Here is a 20,885-nt window from a genome sequence, read left to right on the forward strand (position 1 = left end):
AAAATTTAAAACCATTTTCAGATGACTCATTGTGAAGTCAGGCAGCTTCTGTATGTTTTATTGCAGTATTTTTTTTAATGTTCCCTGCAGTCTTATTTACCTCTGGTTCTTTCCTCTGTTCAAAAAGAAAATTCACACTGGTAAGAAAAATGACTTTTAGTCCAAGTTTGAAAAGAATTATTCTCCCCCTTTGTGTTGCATTTTCTAGAAAGATGATATAAGATGATGTGTCTTTATGACTGAGGCGCTTTTAAAGACAAGAGTATAGCCCTCTTTTAACCACTGTTAGTTACAGTAATTTGTATCCAGAATGAGTTTAAGGATTAAATCTGCTTTAATAGCCAGTAGTGCCAGTGTAACACAACAGTGCTTACCCTTCATGCTATTTCACTATACTTAAAGGATCTGTCCTTATGATGCTTCTTTTGGTATCCCTGATCTTTACTCAAGTCCTACGATTAGGCCAGAAAACATCAGGATCAAATTCATGAGCTCTCCTCTAAAGCTGGAATAACCTTCAGTTAGAAAAGGCCTAAAATCAGATAAATTATCAACACAGAAATGTAACAGACAAAATGAAATGGAGCGTACATAACAGGGTCGAAGACTACTGGATTCCTTTCATGTTGTTTCAAGCATGAAGTCTTGTTAGAGTCGATTAATTTCCCTCAGCAAGTTTATAGCTAGAACATTCTGCTATCAAAAAATAAAAATTGTTACCGCTTTCTCTAACTAAGTCATTGATGCTTCTGTACATACAGTAATGAAGAAGCCCACTGGCAGCACTGAACAAAACACCTGCTGACCTCTACTTTTCTGTCTTCCAATTGACCTCCATCTGCTTCCTTTAGGTGATGATTGTAGGTGACTGTGAGTATGTGACAGCAAAGGTGTATGCAAGCAGAGCTGAGGGCAGAAAGGTTGACAAACTGTGATGGTGTATGTATATGTGTCTGTTCTGCTGTGTGTGTAAGCAGCCTTGCAGTGCCAGCTCAATTATTAAAGTGGCACTGCCATAGCTATTCAGATATTACAACCGTAGGCCCTCCCTAATAAAACAATGTAGACCCAGTATTCGGTGTTTAAACCAGCTGCTCCTTCTCTGACAATGACTGAATCAGTGAATCCAGGTGAGAACTTACATGGCAGTTTCAACAATGAAAACCACTTTAGCCTTGAAGGTTAGGTGCTGATGAAATGAGTGACATGTCAGGAAAAGAAATCCTGACATCATTGTGGTTTTTCATACCAGTAATCTACAAATCACATTAAACCGACCAGTACTGTAGCCCCTTTTGAGAATATTCACAGATAAGTCTAATGTATGCATTTTCAACCACAGACTGCTTTGTGGAGTGGAGAAAATCAGTTGACTGTGACCTTTCTCTATGTCTTTCTCTATGGCACTTATCTATCTGTTGTTACATTTGTCTTCACACTTCATAAAAATGTAACCCAGGTCTTTGCTTTGAAGACATTTTCTCTGGGAATATCAACATTATGTAACCTTTCAGTAAGATGCGTTGAAACAATAGTGTGCCATCCAATTATTATGTTAATGCTTCAGTAGAACTACTATAACACATGCATTCACATAGATATTTAATGTACATGACAGCCTGCCTATGTCTTTGTTAAAGCGGAGCCACACTTATTAAATCAGGTATAAAACGAGCTGCGGTAACAGCTGACAACTGACTCAAGTACAGCACTCACTATATTGTGTACTGTGTTTGAATGCATCTTGAGGCACACACATGTGTTAATTGCACATATGTAAATATTTTTTTCTGAGCTTATAAGGAAGTATAGCAAGCATGGCAAGCATGGCACTATTCATCAAACTAAGCACTGAGGTTCTTATCAGGATTAAGCCACGACAGGCACGGTGCAATGCGTTCGATTTAAACATGCCTTTGATGTTGTGTGCTTGTATATATCTTTTCCTGCATTTGAATATGTGTGTGAATAGGTGGCTTCTTTCTTTCTGCTAAACTATTGTGTTTCTTTATATTCCCCACTTTTTCAGCCTTATTAAGACCTCTTATCTTGTGTCCAGAAATAGACAAATGTTTTTATGGTTTAGTTGAAATGGATTACGGTATACATTTGGCATTGCAGTACGTCTCAAATGTGTATCAAATGACCATATGATCAGATGTAGAGTGCCTACGCAACACATTCCATCTGTGAAACACTGAAGCAGCTGCTACACTAAACCGTGTCTGCCATCGAGAAAGGAATTGTATGGCTATTTACATATTGGATAAAAGTGCATGAAAAATGAGAAGGAAAGGGTCGTGCAAAAAATGAAAAAACACCATACAAAATAACAGGGAGTGGTTGGCTAACAGAGACCAATGAAAAGACCAACACGTCATTCAGTAGAAGCATTGGATTTCCTAGGGGATTGCAGGATGCTTTAGTGCAAGACTATAATGCTAACAAATGTGCACTAGTAGATAGCAACAACAACTCCAGGAAACATCAGTCTGTTAGTCCATCGCTTTGAGCTTGAAACATTGCAACAACTTTTTCATGGATTGTCATAATGTTGTTTACAGATAAAAGGAAAAAAATGTTTTTTTTACTTGTGTACTGCGCCCTCTTTTCATTTCTGTTTGTGGATTTTTGAACAGAACTCGCCTCCCCCTGTTTTAATCAATGCTAATTAAATTTGATGTGTGTCAAAGCTGCACCAAATGTCCATTGTTTTGCTATGGCAGCTCTGTGTCAAGATCTCTGTCAAATGAGCATAACGGTGTTCATAATGTGGAAAAGCGTGTGTCACATCTTGATTGGTAAAAACGCTTCTGCAGAGCATACACCTGTGCATCTTCACTCTCCTTCATCAAACCTGTTCTGTCCTCACTTCTCCTTAGAGATAGGAACTAAGACGTTCTGTTGTGGTGTGGTAAGATCAGTCTCTAGGTCACAGGCAAGAGGACAGAGGACAGTAGAAAAGGTGGCACACGACGGTAATTAGAAGGGCTCTATGTGTTTTGTGCTAATTAGCAAGGGTTAGCTCCCTGCCACTACTGCTACAGAATGCTCAACATTACAGTCTAAATTTAAGGCTTGTCAATGTTTGCACTGTTTAGCCAATATTGTAATGTTAGTATTTAACTAAAATCACAACTGTACAGCTGGATCACGTCATTACTGGGTCACTCTCATAATTACCAGTTTCACAGAAAACAGCATTCCTGTCAGTATAATTGTTGTAATTGACCGAAAAAGTCACATTTTTTTTAAAGCTCTTAAACATCCAGCTTGATGCTAAAATACGTAGGAGTGCATTGATATATACACATATATGGAAACCTCAGGCAACACACTGGCACCAATCCCTGTTCTAATAAGGGGACACACACACTTAAAGTGTTTAAGTACAAACACAAATTGGACAAATTTCTGCATATTTCTGCAAAGGGACAATGCTGTGTTAGCAGCAGTAGATAGTTATTTCTGTCCTGGATGCAGTTTCTGCTTTACCATAATCAACCTTACTATAATCTGTGCAATAAAAATACAAGTGATGTCCTCATTTTAACACCTCAAAACCTCAGCCATTCTCCCTTGCCCTTCTGCAGGCTATCTAAAGAACCTTTATAAAACAATAATGGCATAATTGGAATTATCATGGGATAAGAGAAAATACATTACTGCATTACAGATGTTCAATGTTTCACACAGCTATAGAATTGTGAAGGAAGCAAAGTATTAACTTTCACTATCAATATTACCCATTACTATTAAAACATCACTCATCCAACTGTGCAGAAAAGCTTTTAGTAAACACTTTTCTCACACGGTAGAATGACATTATATAATGAAATGTAATTCCATTAGTATTCTATTTTGTTTGGGTGGTTATTGATTAGGGCAGCTGAAGCCCAATAATGAGTGACAAGCAGCAGACTGGCAGCTTGTGTCACACCAAATGGAAACTTTTCCATTGCTGCCATCTCTCACATATGATGTGAGCTGCTTGTGTGGCTGTAGACATGTACAGTAGACCTGTACTGAAAATGTGTTTGTCTTGTCAGTGAAGGATGGTCTCCTTGACCTATATGCTATCTTATCTGTGTTGAAACTGTGTTGAAACAGTTTCCTGTATCCAATTTCTTTGTTACAACACACTCTAGTGGTCCTTTGTGTTGTGTTAGATTTTCCCTCCACCATATGGGCCTCTCACTTTTGCAGTTTTCTTCTTCTTCTGAGAGCCATAATCTCATCTGTGCCCATCACTGCAGTCGCAAAATGCTTTACTTCTTATTGGTCTTTCTCCAGTGGTCCCTTCTCTTTTGTCTGACATTTCTCTTACAGTTTCTTTTTACTCATTTCCTTTCTTTTCTTTCATCTATTCTGTCCTAACCCCTTCTTTGGCACGATTACCATCCGTCTCTTCTAAAGGGGATCCCATGAAAGTGTTTAATTGTTCTCAAATGCCCACGGTGAGCTGGACTAAATGACTCAGCAGACTTGTCAGCTGACATGAAAGTCTAATTCATTTTAGCTCTAGTTTGTTTGCAGTCATTCAAAAGCTTTCTGTCTCTGGTGAGAGCTGGACACCTTCGCAGACGCATTTTATTTCCTTGTTCTTTGATAGCTCAAGGCTATACATAATCGAGGCTGTTAAGATGTCAGACTAAAAGCAAGCACTGTTGCGCAGGTGTTTTTCATGTTTATGGGGATATTTGCTTATTTGTATAAGAGTATGTGAGTGTCTGTCGGCTCTTGTGGTTCTTGTGAAGATGTTGAAAGAAGAACAGAATGCATTCAGTACACTTACCACTAATTTATAGCATCCTCTCCGGTCAGTCCAGGTCCTTCTACCTATAAGACTCATTCATTTTACAACTTAGTTTTCAGTGTGTCATTATTAATGAGTTTCAGTGAATACTGCACTTGCTAACATGTGTGCCTCATGTTTTAATCTGCGTTACAGAGCATGAAAAGCACCGCCTATGCAAAAGCACTGAATACATGAATCTTCACTTCAAAGTCAAATGGTTCCATAATGAGTATGTCCGTGACCTGCCGGCCTTCAAGGATGTTCCACCTGAATATTCTCTGTGAGTGTTTTCCACACATCTACATGCACAAACACGTGTGTTACTATATGAGCAAAAGTTTGTGCATGAACTGTTAGTTAAAATTATGGCAAAGATAAAACTAATACAGGCTAATTTAGCAGTTTAGTAATAAATGAAAGTCATAATCAGCTTTTGTCAAAACGGTTTAGAGAGCTGTTGATTCAGCTGTAATAATTCCCAATTATATAAATGAGGATCAAATAAATAACAGAACAGCTTCTGTGCATCAACACAGATTCACTGCAGGAAATCTGCATCAAGTTAGGTGGAAGGTGATTTTGTATCAGAGCGCTGGTCTTCAATGGTAGTGCTAGTGAAGGATTAAAACTAAAAAGCCAAGTTAAAACATTTAAATTAGAGTGAAGTTAAAATAGCATGAGTGGGGATGACATCACACCTACAGGAGCAGTTCGGACATGGAACCCAGACCATGAAGCTCCCAGAGCACAGTTTTTGTACTGTTGCTAATGCCAGAGAAGGTTTGGATGAGTGCTGGAGATTGCACTCTGCACCTCAGTATTCAGTAACCCCCCTTTGTAACTTCATGTGGTCTGCCACTTTGTTAACTTGCTGTGGTTCCTGAGTGCTACCAGTTTGTAATAATACCACTTTAAGTTCAATATGTAATCTCTAGCAGTATCTCTTTTACAAAATTACTTGTTGCAGCAATGGCATGCTATTACATGTTTTAATCTGCATTACAGAGTAATGCTCATATTCACTGAGCTCTTTAGAACAAACCACTATTTTTGCAAATATTTGCATGGCTAAGTGCTTGAATTTATATACCTGAGGCAGTGGGACTAAACACGCCTGAATTCAAAGATTAAGAGGTGAAGACCAATACTTTTGTCAATAGAGCTTAATTTATTTGTTTTGTCCAAATTATATCATGTGGTAGTCATATCTGCCATTAGGCATTACAAAGCTGTATTAGATAAGAAGTTTTCAGTGTTAAAATTAAATGGGTAAATATCACTCACCTTCAGCTGTATTGTCACAGAAGATATTTCACTTGAACAGTTTATCTTTGAAACTTTAAAATTTTAAATATAATTTAAAACCATTGTTATACATGCAGCCGTTTCTGGTTAAGCAAGAATACTGGTTTGATAAGGAGAAAGAATTTAAAGCACTTAGAAGCATTTTAGAATTTCAAAAAATGTTTTGTTCTGCTTTTTGTGTATTACCGTTTTCTATTGTGTACACGTAACACGCATAATCGTGTGAAGAAAAACATGCAGAGCTGCGATATAGAAACATGTGCTGGATGCAAGAAACGCACTGCCCTGTCTCATGCAGCCGGTTTATCAGAATAATGACTTACCCTCCCTGTCTGCACAACTGTCACTCAAACACCATCAACAACAAGATTGATTCTTCTAGAGGCATACACATCATACATACAAACACACACACACACACACTCACACACACACCTACACGAGTCTTTCTCTTCCATCTCCCTGTCTGTCTTCCCTTTCTCTGTCACCCCACCCACCTTATTTATTGGCTTTACTTCATGTGGCAGATGCCCTTAGCCAGAGTACACTGCAATTTTGGGGGAACATCCGCTGCTCTGAGGACAGACTCAGGCACAATATTAAACACGGAAATGGCAAAGTGAAACAGACAGAACAGCATTATTATTCCGCTAACAAATGTACTTCTTTACCAGACTCATTTGTTCCGGCCTGTCCTCCTCTGTCCTCTGTCTGAACCTCGCAGTCTAATCTGTCCACAAACTGAAATTTGATTTCAAAACCTTCGTGAATGACAACCTTGGTCAATACCACGAACAAAATCTGCCAACTTTTGAGTGCACTACAATCATTTTCAATTGATTTCCCCATATTTATATATGAAAATCCCTTGCCCTCTGTGTCTGAATAACTTCTGTATAATACAATGAAACCCCAAACTACAGTTTGATCCTTTAATGAAAAAAGGCTTTTTTGTTTTAGGTGGTTTGAGCCATTTGTCATTCAGTGGCTTGATGAAAATGAAGATGTTGCTATGGATTTCCTCAATGGAGCGCTGGAAAGGGACAAGAAAGATGGAGTGAGTACAGCAGTGAATTAGTTCTTAATATATAACTTTTATATTAACTCACCAAAGCCACTTGCATGTTTATTCACAAGGACGGCCTGTTTAGACTGAACTTACCTCCTGAGTAGGATATGGGAGGATAAAAGGAATTTCACACAGTCCAAACAGCCCTCGCTCTAAGACATGATTGGAATATTAATAAAATTTCAATTAAAAATTGATATGAACAGGAAACAAAACATGATTTTCAGGGCAAAGAAAGGCACTGAATGATCTTAGACAATAATGAAAGGAAATGGGAAAAAGCTTCAGAAAACAACTGCAGTATACTGAGGTCTGTACGCTTGTTTGTTAATGTTTATCAGAGTAAAAAGATATATATTTCATCTCATGCATTTAACCAGATAAACACCTACAACTGCTACTATCAACATCACAGTATATTGTTTGCTAAAGTTAACATTTTCTGATATTTCAAACTGCATAGTGAAAGTGTTTTTTATTTAAACCTGCCCAAGTGGATAACTTAAAAAGAGTAGATTCCCAGGTTTTAAATGTCAAGCTCAGTTTATGCACAGCCTTTAATAACAGTATTTCAGTGTCTTCTGTGATTTTTTACAAGCTTTTTGAAGTCAGAAGCGTATTCCTCTGTTATCTACTCATGGTGTCTATGACTGAGATATTTTTAACAGAAACACTATGTTAGAGAATATGTAGAAACTGTAGGATCCAGTATTTTTGGATGCAGGCCATTTAAGCTCTATGCCTCCTACTCCCCATCAACATCCATACTCCTTTGTCCACATTCAATGAAGTGTAAAGTGTACTTTATTTTGGCACTTTACTCATTATTCGGTGGAAGGAGATAAATTTTAAATTCATGAAATATCGTAATCACCTAAAATGTATTGATTGTAGTTCATGTGTATACTGAATAACCACAGAAATTGATATGGTCTCTTGAAAGCATTTCAGATAGTTATGTGGCATGTTATTAGTGCATCCCCAGTCATTAGTATACATCATCAGTACTAAGTACCTTTACTCAGTAAATACATTTTTAATTATCTGTCTTTTTAAGATACAAATGTCAGGCAATTATGAAGGTGCCTAAAGGTCTTAAGGTCTGACATTTTTTCTTTCTCTTTCGTTTCCATGTTTCCTTGTCTGAACATGTCCATCTCTCAACAGTTCCAGCAAACCTCAGAGCATGCCCTCTTTTCCTGTTCTGTGGTGGATGTGTTCACTCAGCTAAACCAGAGTTTTGAGATTATCAAGAAGCTGGAATGCCCAAACCCACAGGCTCTGGCTCACTTCATGTGCCGCTTTGCGAAGGTCAGGCTCTTTCGAAAGGCCCCCCCTAGTGAACCCTGAATACTATTGCTGGGAGTAATAACTCACTGTTAAATAGCTTCCCATTGATCCAAGCAGACTCTTTGGTATATTTATTGTGTTTAATATGATCTAGTTATGAGGCTTTAACTGTTTAGGGTTTTTCAGTGACTTCTGGACATACAGCAATGCAAGTAGAGCAGCAGTCATTAATTAGAAAACTGTCTCTCTCTCTCTCAATCCCTGCAGACTATAAACAAAGTTCTTCTGCAATATGCTGCAATCATATCCAAGGACTTTCCTTTGTATTTGAATAAGGAGAATGTGGTAAGTGCCCACTCAAAGCCTGCAAATGCTAATTGGAAAGGTTATGTTGAGTTTCTTTGTGCAAGTGCAAATATGGCATGTCAGAAGAAAGTGTTTCTATGATTACTGTCTCTAGCAGCAGTTGGCATGGAGACTATGTAAAAAATGTTTGCAATAACAGCGCAGTCTCTTCTATGTAGAGCCCTGCCCTGTCTTCCATAATGCACTTAACAAAGTGTCTTTATTAACCGGGATGCAATTATTCATGTCACAGCCCAGAGCTGATGGGGAAAAGTCATTGGTATTTTCTGAGCTCTCTGTCCATTGTTTAATGTGACGGATGACTAAACACAGAGCCTTGTGAGTGGCCTAATTATCCACAGTGGTCTTTGAAGTTGAAGTGAGCGATAACACACAGTTTCCGAGCAGAGGAGGCAGATGTTTCTTTACAGTGCTGACAGGCTCATTGCAACTGTCCCGGAGAAAACATGAAATGTCCCTTCCCTAGACAGAATTAAAAAGACAATTGATGAAAAGAATGAAGTTACATAGTTCCAGAAATTTAACCTAATCTAATCTCTAATTTATTAGAACTTATATATTATGCAGTACACGATATTTTTTGCCAAGGATGTACCCTATGTTTGTCTTTGGTTTTGTCAGACGTTCTAGTTTTACATATGAACATTGTGCAGTCAGAATAACGAATTAGTTTTAGTTTTGTGTGATTTTTTTGTGTTATTCTATTTATTTGCTCTTTCTTACATTTAAATTGCACCATAGATCCGGTGCATATGTCAGTAAACCAAGGATTTTATGTTACATTTTTCACAGACTAAAATTATGCAGCTGTGGAAAATGATCATATATGGTTTTAGAATATCTCATATGCTCATAAGTCTTATAAAAAGAAACCCACTGTATTTTGCTACAGACACACTTTTGGCTGCATTGGGGATTGAAAGACAGTAATCACCCCTCTTCTGTGGGCCACATAATTATCATTTTAGTACTTTCTATTACAAATATCATAATTGTAGTTTATTGAGTTCATGTCTTTCTTGTTTTTATGTTTGTTTGCTTTGTTTTGAGTGTATATAAACTGTGACTGTCTGAGTTACTCTTGGTCTCCATAAAGAGCGCTGTGATTAATGTCTGTCATCTCTTAAACTTCTTGTGGAGCGGAGAATCGATAATGCTGCCACCTGACACATTCGGTGTAGATATTTCTCTCTTTGTTGTGTTGCGTACGGATTGCATTTCCCCCCGTTGACTGCTGATGTCATTCAGAAACGTTGCCGGTTTGTGTAGATGATGTGTCAGGAAATCAAAAGTAGATTTTACAGTGAGTGCCCCTGTGAGTTTTCTGACATTATGCATTGTGTTTTCAGTTAAATGTTAATCCAACAAAATGTTACATTACTATGTCAGTATCTGGAAACCATTAAATTTGATGTGCTAGTTTTTTGCAGGATTTAAACTTTAAAGATATTTTTTAGACACAATAGATGTTACATTGTGTTTAACAAAGCAGTGTATTCACATTCATTCTTATCCTTTCACAGCCATGCATCCTTCTCAACAACATTCAGCAGCTTCGTGTCCAGCTGGAGAAGATGTTTGAGTCCATGGGTGGCAAGCAGGTGTGCACTTACATAACTATCTATATGCTATTTCTGTGTGATGTCTGTGTCTGTTTTGAGGCAATTCACTTTCAATTTCAATAAGACTTGTAACCCTCAATCTATTCATATATATCAATCATTACAATTAAATAGTGCCTTAATCTGTTTCCTTCCTGGAAGGGGAAATCACAAGGTTAGCAAAAGAACGGCATCGCCAGGATTTAGTATCTTGTTAAAGTGTCTTCAGCACAGGTGGTGCCGGCTAATTTGAAAGTTTAAACCTCCCTTCTCGAATCAGCAGTCTGCTGCTGTAAAATATATATGGTGTGATTATGTAAATGATCATTTCAGATGATATCCATATGAAGTGGAAGTGAACTGACCCCATTATAATCTTAACCTCAGTTCAGACAGCTAACAGATTAATCTGACATGTAGATCACCCCTCCGACTACCACGTCTGCTACTGTTCGTACTTTCTTTGTATTCCATCTATATTTCCCCACCTCTAATCTCCCCTGTGTATAATATGTGTTGACTTAACATTTTTCGTATTGACTTAAACCCCTAAAATCTCCGTGTTGCGCCTGAAACACAGGTGAATATTTTCCCTGTCAACCTGTCAGTCAAACGTGAGAAGCAGCCGCCACTTATTCCTGTGACTTACCTGCATGTTTCTTTGTACTTTCTAACACCTGTCTTGCCTTGCGTTTTGTCTTCTGTCGTTGTGTCTTCTGTTTTCCTCCCATTTCTTTTTTGTGCTCTCTCTCTCTGTCTCCAGGAGGAGGGGGTTGTGTCCTTCTGTAAGGTGTGTGTAGTAGGATTTGTCAGCACCCCTTTTCACCATTTACCAAATAATACCAAAAAAAAGCACACCCCCTTCCCCCGTTCCACCCCTCACGCTTGTACGCTTCTCACCCCACCCCACCCCCTCAGCCCCTCCAGCAGCATGTGCCACAGAGCATACGGAATCTGAATTACCCATCACCCCTCTGGACAGGCTGCTCAGGCTCACCATCCCCTGCTCTCTGGGGAAAGTGGCTCAAACCACCTGATCCCATCTTTATTTTTAGCGTGCTTTTTTTTCGGTCTGTCTGCCACTTTTCTATCCGTGTCAAATTTAGAAGTGTGATATCTATTTTAGTTCACTGCTCCCCTTTTTACTCCGATGCAAAGAGCAGAGTCAGGGGCTCACTAAGTTGTTGGCTGTGGTTTTGATCTTCTCTTTCCATCCCCCAAGCTGCAGCCACAAAATGCTTTAGACAGGATTTTTCAGACTGTGTTTAATGAGCTTCTCAAACACTTACATCTCTCCAGCTGTGCCCTTAGCAGAGGTGCTGCTATGGCCTAAATATTTGCAGATCTACACTCGGATCTCTCCATTATTATCTGAAGAATAGTGACAGGAGAAGTCGTAACTTCCTTTAAAAAACTGTGAATAACTACTGGTAATAGATGATCAGGCATATCTTTTAAGCATGTCTCAAGTAATTTATCTGGCTAATTATAAAGCCAAAGTCTATTTCAGGTGAAAGTTTCCTATTAGTTTCCTCTCTCCTCTATTCATAACAGAGGAGTTGCGTATCAAAAATTAACTCCCAGAGAATCAGTGTAATTACCAAGAGCTGTTATCATAACAGAGATTAACAATAATCTCTCACAGTGCCCATTTATGGACTCATCATGGACTGATCTCCCCAGATTAGTATCAGTACTTATTTTAGGTATTTCGCTCAACTTAGAAATGGCATTTTATTAAGCCTTTATTTACTTGGCATTGTTAGTCATTATGGACAAACTGTGCTCTGGACTAACAACCTGCCATTGAGTAGATATTGCATTGTTGAAACAGGCAAGGGGAAGCAGAGCTGGACTGCAGTTGATAGGCTGTCAGCCAGGGGAGAGTAGTACACTCAGGAAGACTCTGGATGCCACTCAGTGTCAAGTGAAACCAGCTGCCATGGAGAAACCAGGTGCTCCATGATTTCCAGACATTTTGCTTCCCTCCTCTAAAGATTAATTGACGACATTAAAAATGCACTGGCTACTTAGACTACGTGTGTAAGAAACCTTGTGGTGGAATTGGAGTACATTTTCCCTAAACTTCATCAGCAGTTTCTTCAAATGGAGAATGCAGTAGTATCTATCAATTGTACCCATATTCATTTCTAGACATTGTATCCAGGGAAATGCACCACATCTTTAAATTGGCATTTCAATCTGCAAAAAATGCAACCAGTGACTTTTGCCAAGTCACAGGTTTTAAATGAAGGCCTTGCTGTCAGGACTGCAGGTAGACATTTGATTGCAGGATCAGGAATAACACATTAGTCAGAGTAGACTTTTCTTTCCACTTGGGAGGTGACAGTTGCCTTGGTTTCTCTAACAGTGTTGGGATTTTTTTTTTTTTTTTTTTTTTTTTTTTTGCCAGCACCCTTATCCGGACATATTGTTCAATTTCAGGGACTGCCAGGCTAGAAATTCGAGCCCCAATCTGAAACTTTTCCCAGGAGAAAGCTAAATAAAAAAAATGCCTAGTTTTTTTTTTTTACTTATTTATTTTGCTATCACATGAAAAGACGTTAATCACGTTACGCATGGTGAAAAAAATTACACGTCAAATCTTTATGGGCACAGACTACTTTTTGTCAGCATGATCCATCAATTCCATTGAGGTGACAACAGCCTTAATGTTTGTGCATGTGAATACACAGATGTAAAATCTATTTCGATCAATCCACAAATAGAGGCGTGTCTCCTCCACAGCCATAAAAGGTTTAGTTTACTCATCTGCTTCCCAGCTGAGCTATCTGCCACTAGAATGTGAGAGATGAGCGGCTCCATGGCTAAGCTTATCGGGTATAACGTGACGATCTGTCATGCATGTGGTGCCGTGCCTCACCTCAAACATCCATCTCAGCACTAAGCCTGAACAACATCAAAAACACCAACATTTGTACATTTGTACAGAGCCTCACAAACACTGAGACAAGCAGATGCAGTCATACATGTAGTTACTGGCCCGCAGCATAGCACGAGTGTCTGTCTATGTATTTTATGAAAATATGTCCAAAACATTACATAAATGCAAACATGAACATGTGCATACATTCTTCACACGCGCATGCATAAATATGGCCAACAAATGCATGCGTACAGTAAATGTTGTGGGGAAAAAAAGTGTTGATGTCTTTTGCATTGGTTGGCTTTGGAAGCTGTTCATTGTAAGGTTGTCATCTGTCATCACCATATAGATATGTGGGATATAGATATCAATCAAAACACACCCAAATTTCAATAATATTGAAAGCTTTCACTCTCAAATAAATCTTGCACCTGTTTATTGCAACAAACATAAAAAGATTTTTTCTCCCTAAAACTGAAAAACGTCAGTCAGACGTCTTGAGAATCAGAACATCTGTATGCAGGTTCCCAGCATCTTCTCTCTTCTGTAACATGTGTAATAGTGCACAAAAATGTTCTCCATTGAGAGACCACTCGCTCGCTGCTTCTTTGCTGACACCATGTCTCATGACTCGGCAGTTATCGTTACAGTGCTTGGAGGTGAGCTGTCCATTGGTATTCAAAGCGCTGCTTGCCACAGATGGCAGGCAGAATGAGTAGGAGGCCACCAGCAAGGCAGGTTACCACTCCTCTGTGCCTGCCCCCACCCCCCCCAGCACCCCCACCCTAGTAGAGGCATCCTCCAGAGATACCGAGTTCTAGTCAGTGTGTGTTTAGTGTATGGTGTGTAATTATGCCATAACTGGGTTTTTTGTTGTTTTTTTTACTGACAGCTGGATGCAGAGGCCAGTGATCTGCTAAAGGAGCTGCAAAATAAACTCAACACAGTGCTGGATGAGCTCAGCGGAGTGTTTGGCTCCAGGTGAGCACTGATGTTACTCAAAATGCGCGCATGGGGTATTTTTCAAATGGTTAATGACTCCATTCATGTCTTGTTCTGTCAAAGAAATTGAACTATATGGCTGCAGTTATTGACAGACATTTGCTCAGAATGTAATTGGCTCACGCTCTTGCTGTGCACCATGCTTTGTGAGCACAGCAAGTTCCTTAACATTTCCAAATGAACAAATGTCACCCCGGCTCTTAACACCTTTTCAGTCATATAATAGGAACAGCGAGAGTGAGCTAGCACCAATTCAAAATGGTTAATTTTTACTGCTGCAGTGTAAAAAAAAAAAGGATTTCTGCTTTCCATCACACAGTTTTAAGCCTGTGATTGAGGACTGTGTGAAGCAGATGAACCAGGAGCTGGTTCAGATGAAAGGTCCAGCCAAAGGAAGTAATGCTGCCATGGATGCAGAGACTGTCCTCCGGCCTCTTATGGACCTTCTGGACAAAAAGTGGGTATCTACTGAATACAAGGTAGAAGAATTGTGTAACACAATTTCGTCCTTTTGTTTACAATACTTGCACGTGCCAACCTCTCCAGCAAATGTCATTAATCCAAGTATAGAACTACAAAAGCAATCCAACCAGGGAGCTCTAGATCACACTTGCTTAAACACAGCATTTGCAAGTTAAGCAGAAAAATATAGCACACACATTAACATACTGAAAGTTATTGTTTGGTGTTATTCGTTTGGCCAGTTCAGCACATTGTTAAGAGGACATTGCATTTCTCTTTAGTGTCATTTAAGTCCTTGGGCTGCCTTTTTCAGACAGTGTTGTATGTGTCTCAAGACACAACATTAAGGGAAAATAGACCCTTGATTGTAAAGAAATCAGTTCTCCTCAATGCTGATCAGTGTTTGATAATCTCATTTCTGGTTGGGACCACTTTGATACTAGGAAAAATGGGTATAATACACAGGAGACACATTATCGGTCACTGCCTACTAATGTAACCTCAGGACTGTATTTATTTCTTGGAGGGTTTTTACACTGTGTTCTGATATGGTTAGCTGAGCCCTGGGAATCGTTCTCAATCTTTTGTCAAATCAACATCGAGGCCAGTGGGGTATTACAGGGAATCCTCTTAATGATATGGAAATACAAAATCCTTTCTCATGTCTCTTAGACCCTGCTTGCACAATAGGGTGAGATTAAATCATAAAGCTGCTGCATTTATTCTTTGAATCCCAGCTGGTTTTTTCCTCTTTTCTTTATTTAATCATTATATTTGTGAAGACATTAGTAGGAGCCTTCAGCCATGTTTGTTTAGTTTTGAGGCAGGGCTGTAAGTGTTGACCTGACACATGACCTCCTTTCCTGTTTTGCAGTTTAATGTTATTTGCCAAGATTTGTGAGAAAACAGTGCTGAAACGAGTCCTCAAAGAGCTTTGGAAGATTGTGCTGAACACAATCGAGAGAACAATTGTTCTGCCTCCGCTGAGTGACCAGAGTGTGAGTATGATTTCCCTTCTCTCTTACCTCTTTCAGCTCTTCACTTGGCCTCCACCTCCCTCCCCTTGTGCACCTGTCTCTCTCTCTTCCTCCATCTGTTCAGTTCTCTCCTGCCCCCTCGTAGCACACAAATCACTGTACAGAAGATGAAGCACGGCAACACGACATCTCTAAATCTTTATGCATGATTTTTTTACGTACTCCTAATCCTTTTGGGAGAGCTTGGTTAATATTTTTCATCTTAGGAATATCTCATTAAGCCCATTTTTTATTGTCACCCAAACCAGGCAAATCTTAAAGTCATCATGTCAAACAGTGTTTCAGATGTCTCCCAATGCCACTTTAGAAATCCAATTTCAGCAACAATAAGTTTTCCCTTCATTCTATTTAGCTTGATATCCTGATAATCTTTTAACGATTTCTGCTGCATTTTTCAAAAATATATTTTCATACGGTGTGTCATAATGGAACCGTATCTGCTTCTCCAACAGCAAGGAGCTCAGATGATCTTCAGTGCTGCCAAGGACTTGGGACAGCTGTCCAAACTGAAGGTAATTTATGAATGAGCTTATGAATATCACAATACAGAAACTCTGTTTGGTCTGAATCCTATATTGTCTAACTCCAAAAGGGACTTAAATTAAAGATGGATTGTTCTTATATTTGCAAAAAATGTTTGTGGTCATGGCTTATGTAATATATATTACACAAATCAAAAGAAATAATCTCACCACACAGCTGAACATGATCAACATTTTATACATGCAAGCTTCCAGAAATATAAAAAGAACAAAACCTTGTAAGATAATTCTTCTTTGGCATCATAAAATACAGCTCGGAGCTACATAACTGGGCAGGTGTCTAATTGCTGATGTGACTGGAGGATGTTTAATCCCACGAGCTCCATTTAGTGAGGCATTTGGATAGATCAGTGGCTGTGCTGTGGTTTCACTAACAACTAGGGTGTGACAATACCTCTGAGAGGTATTTTAGCTCTGAGTCACACAGAAGTTGCAAATGTAATGTGTGTTTCCCTGCTGAATTTTAAGCAAATTCATGTTTGTGTTGTGTGTGGGATTCCGTCAGATGTCCTTTGAGGCAACATCTGGGTACTGATCATCTGTACACAGATGGGCGTTTTTCTTTTTCTGTCTTTCTCCCAAAGTATTAAAGTGCTTCATCATCCTCTTGTTATTCGTGATTATGACTGATAATCTCCAGCTCTTTTACTTTTGTCATAAAATCTAGGCTTCATTTTCTGATGTCATTTTTTTTAAAATTCTTAGCTCTGTTCTCTCCTGTTAATATATTAATGCATGTGTCTAACTCTTCCTACACAATCTAACATGCGAAGTAAATCCCTGACTAATTGCTATTGCAGTGCTGTGACTTTTGAACTATGTAATTTTTTCAGATTCGCTGGAACAGTTGAAGAACACTTTGGTTGATTGACAGTTTGCTTGAAAAATGTAATGCAGTGTGCAGGACCAGTTTCATGTCTATGTCCTATGACCTCTGTAAATCCCATGCTCGGCTCTACACAGCACTTATCTTTTTCAGCAAATATTTGACAACAAACAGCTTGTAGTATGTTCCAAGCTCACTACATGGAATACTCAATTGCGAGAGTAAATAAATACATTATTACAGTAATATAATATAATAATAAATAGCAAAAAAGTCTATCTAAACATACAGTTTCTCCATCAGAACATGATATCTTCCTCTATGCAACCTCCAGTGTTTTTGGGGCACACCATGGCTTTGTTTTCTCTGGATGGAGAAAGTGCTGGAACAGACACAATGCAAATGAGGGTGACCCAGTGCAATTTTGGCATCAAAACCAAAGAACATCTTAGCACGGATGCAGATTAAACTATTTCCTCTCACAGTAGCTCTGTTTAAAGACTTTTGGTTGATTAAATCTGTACCATATGATGATTGCAGCTGAATACACACATCTTTCATCTCAAGATTGGGATGTGCATTTTCAAAGTAAACCACCATCGGTATGCACCTGACAGTGTGATTATGTTGATTAAATAGTTAAATCTCATCCAATATGAAACTTTTGCAGAAATTCTGAGTTTTGAGTGCTTCTGTACACACGAGGTGACATACACAGGACCATTTGCATGGTAAAACAAACCATTGTAGCAGTGTTAGCATTAGTGATTGACTTTCTTCAAATCTGTGTTTCATAAAACATTAATGCTATTTTGTCTATTCTCAGTAGGAGGAACACCTGAGAAATAAGGCAGTGCCAGAAGTTATTTACAGCAATCAATTCACGGGTCAAGAAAGCTCCAATTAGAATTGACAAAAACATTTTTCATGATTAAAATAGATTTTTTGTGTGTTGGTGTGAGACAGCGAGGCTTAAATTTATCACACACAGTTTAAATGACTTGCACTGGTTCTGGTTTGTAAGCAGTAAATGCTCTATATCACGAGCACTATGGCTCACTTAAGGTCATAACCATTTTGCTGGAGATACGTCTTAAAATTCAAAGTTCCCAAATGTGACTTCTGATGGTATTTCGCCTACTGCAGTGTTTTACTCTCTCTTTCTAGGAGCATGTCATCCGAGAAGAAGCCAGAAGTCTGACACCACGCCAGTGCGCAGCCATGGACCTTGTGCTTCCCACCATCAAGGTGAGCTTTTTTTTGTTTGTTTATTATACAGTTGGCAGTACTGGCTAAACTTGACCTTTAAAAGGAACAGCAGGTGTGCATAGCATAGCAGAGATATGCAAATGATTTAAACATGCATATTCTAGGAGTGCATGTGGAATTCTGTTACTCATGACATGCTTTGGACATTTTAGTCTTAAGTACTATAGTCTCTACTTGCACCTATGTTTACACTGTAAATGGATTTACTAAAGTTTTTTCCACATCATATATACTGACATTAAATATGGTCAAAATGAAAAAATAATAAAGTACATGAATGAACAAGTAATTCGAATTGCTGTAGGTGTATGAACTCAGACACCTAGCCATGCAGTCTTTGCAAACATAAAGGCCAGAAAAGAATGGGTCATTCTACAGAGCTCACTGAACTCAAGTGTAGTACTGTAACAGGATACCACTGCAACAACAAGTAGGTTAGTGAAAGTTATTCTCTCCTCGATATTTCACCATCAACTGAAAGTGGAGTTATTGTAAAGTGGAAGCATTTACGAATCAGAGTAACTCAGCCACAAAGTAAAAGACCACATAAAGAGAGCGGGTTGCTAAGTGCTGAGGCTAGTACGTAAAAGTTTCCAGCACTCTGCTGACTCAATAAGTGCAGAGTTCCAAACCTCTTCTAGCATTAGCATCAGTACAAAAATTGTGCACCAGGTGATTCATGGCAGGGTTTTCTATGGCTGAGGAGTTACAGTGGTGTGAAAAAGTGTTTGCCTCCTTTCTGATTTCCTAGTGTTTTGCACATTTGTCATACTTACATGTTTCAGATCATCAAGCAATTTCTTTATACTAGACAAAGATAACCCACGTAAATACAGATTGCAGTTTTTAAATGGTGATTTCATTGATTAAGGAAAAAAGGTTATCCAAACCTACCTGGTTCTGTGTGAAAAATTAATTGGCCGTCTTGTTAAATCATAAATTAACTGTGATTAACCACTTTTTTTTGGAAAGTTTGTTTCAGTTTTACTAAACACAGTCAGGCCTGATTACTGGCAGACCTGTTGAATTATGAAATTACTTAAATAGAACCTGAGTGACAAAGAGAAGCAGACTAAGAGATCTCAAAAAGCAACACATCATCCTACAATCTAAAGCAGGGGTAGGCAACTCCAGGCCTCGAGTGCCGATGTCCTGCAGGTTTTAGATGTGTCCTTGATCCAACACAGCTGATTCAAATTGCTAAATTACCTCCTCAACATGTCTTGAAGTTCTCCAGAGGTCTGGTAATGAACTAATCATTTGATTCAGGTGTGTTGACCCAGGGTGATATCTAAAACCTGCAGGGCACCGACACTCGAGGCCTGGATTTGCCTACCCCTGAGCTAAAGAAACACAAGAGAAACAAAGTCACTGTCAAAGTCACATTCTGTGGATTTACGAGACAAAATCTGAACTTTTATGAAGGTTTGAGTCCTGTTACATCTGGCATATAATTAACACAGCATTTAAGAGAAGGACCATAATACCAACAGTAAAATATGGTGGTGGTAGTGTAATAGGGTGGGACTTAATAAAATAATAAATAACATTAAAAAAATTATTTCGCAGGTTAAAAAAACCTGAAATACTAGTCATGAGTTGTAATATTTGCTCTAAAGCAATGCTCTTTGGTTCAACCAGGAGCTTGTTAGTATTTCTTGTTTGCTTGTTAATGTTAATATTGATGAAGTGAAACTACAAGAGTATGGTGCACAACTTAAAACTAAAAATAAATTGCATCTTAAAAAATACCTCTGACACTTCCCAAGCCCATAGAAAAAGAAGAAAAAACAGCAGCATTTTACTTTTGTGCCATTTGACAGTTTTTGTAAAAGGATACAAAATGATACCAAGTCCGAGTTCTTCAGGCACAAGAGGAGAGTTATGGCAAGGTGCCACTATGGAAACACGACTCCATAAGGTGTAGAAAAAAACTAATGGATTTTGCTGTCACCAAGGAAACTACCTGGAGGTTTAAATCAGTCATGTCACCAAAATTCTTTCATCAGTATTCCAATGAGAGCACTCGATTAACGCAGTTGGGTTGGTAGAAATTTAGAAATTCTGTTTAAATGTCTACCTGAATCATACAACCTAAAACAAAACAACCCAAAAACCCATCAAATATAGTTGCACTAAAATTTAAAAAAATATGCTGTTCATCAGTAACTATAAATATATAGAACTCCAATGGTAGGCTATATAAGCTGATTTTTCACTGCAGGAATGAAAGGCAGACATATGCTGACAGGAGAGACACTCTAGAAACCTCTTTCAGGCTTTCTAAAATACAGTATTGTACTGTATGTTTGTTCTCATCAACATTATGAAGAATTATGAACTTTTTAATGGTGGCACTCAGCTGATCTTTGTCTTGCTTCACATAAGCAGGTGGTATTCCAATAATCCACTTATTGAAAACTGCTTTTCA

At 38.6% G+C, this 20,885-nt stretch overlaps 1 protein-coding gene across 1 annotated transcript in view; it reads left to right on the forward strand.

Moving 5' to 3' along the window:
- The window catches only part of LOC116325564 (protein unc-13 homolog C-like), a 96,142-nt gene that overhangs the window by 64,690 nt on the left and 10,567 nt on the right, over nucleotides 1–20,885 (forward strand). The window contains exons 18-27 of the mRNA XM_039612389.1: nucleotides 4,952–5,078; nucleotides 7,064–7,160; nucleotides 8,340–8,483; nucleotides 8,730–8,807; nucleotides 10,352–10,429; nucleotides 14,209–14,297; nucleotides 14,638–14,775; nucleotides 15,655–15,778; nucleotides 16,270–16,329; nucleotides 18,353–18,433. Coding sequence (XP_039468323.1) covers nucleotides 4,952–5,078; nucleotides 7,064–7,160; nucleotides 8,340–8,483; nucleotides 8,730–8,807; nucleotides 10,352–10,429; nucleotides 14,209–14,297; nucleotides 14,638–14,775; nucleotides 15,655–15,778; nucleotides 16,270–16,329; nucleotides 18,353–18,433 — 1,016 coding nt within the window. The remainder of the gene's footprint in view (nucleotides 1–4,951; nucleotides 5,079–7,063; nucleotides 7,161–8,339; nucleotides 8,484–8,729; nucleotides 8,808–10,351; nucleotides 10,430–14,208; nucleotides 14,298–14,637; nucleotides 14,776–15,654; nucleotides 15,779–16,269; nucleotides 16,330–18,352; nucleotides 18,434–20,885) is intronic.

Source organism: Oreochromis aureus, linkage group 1 (genome assembly GCF_013358895.1).
Source record: "Oreochromis aureus strain Israel breed Guangdong linkage group 1, ZZ_aureus, whole genome shotgun sequence".
Classification (NCBI taxonomy): domain Eukaryota; kingdom Metazoa; phylum Chordata; class Actinopteri; order Cichliformes; family Cichlidae; genus Oreochromis; species Oreochromis aureus.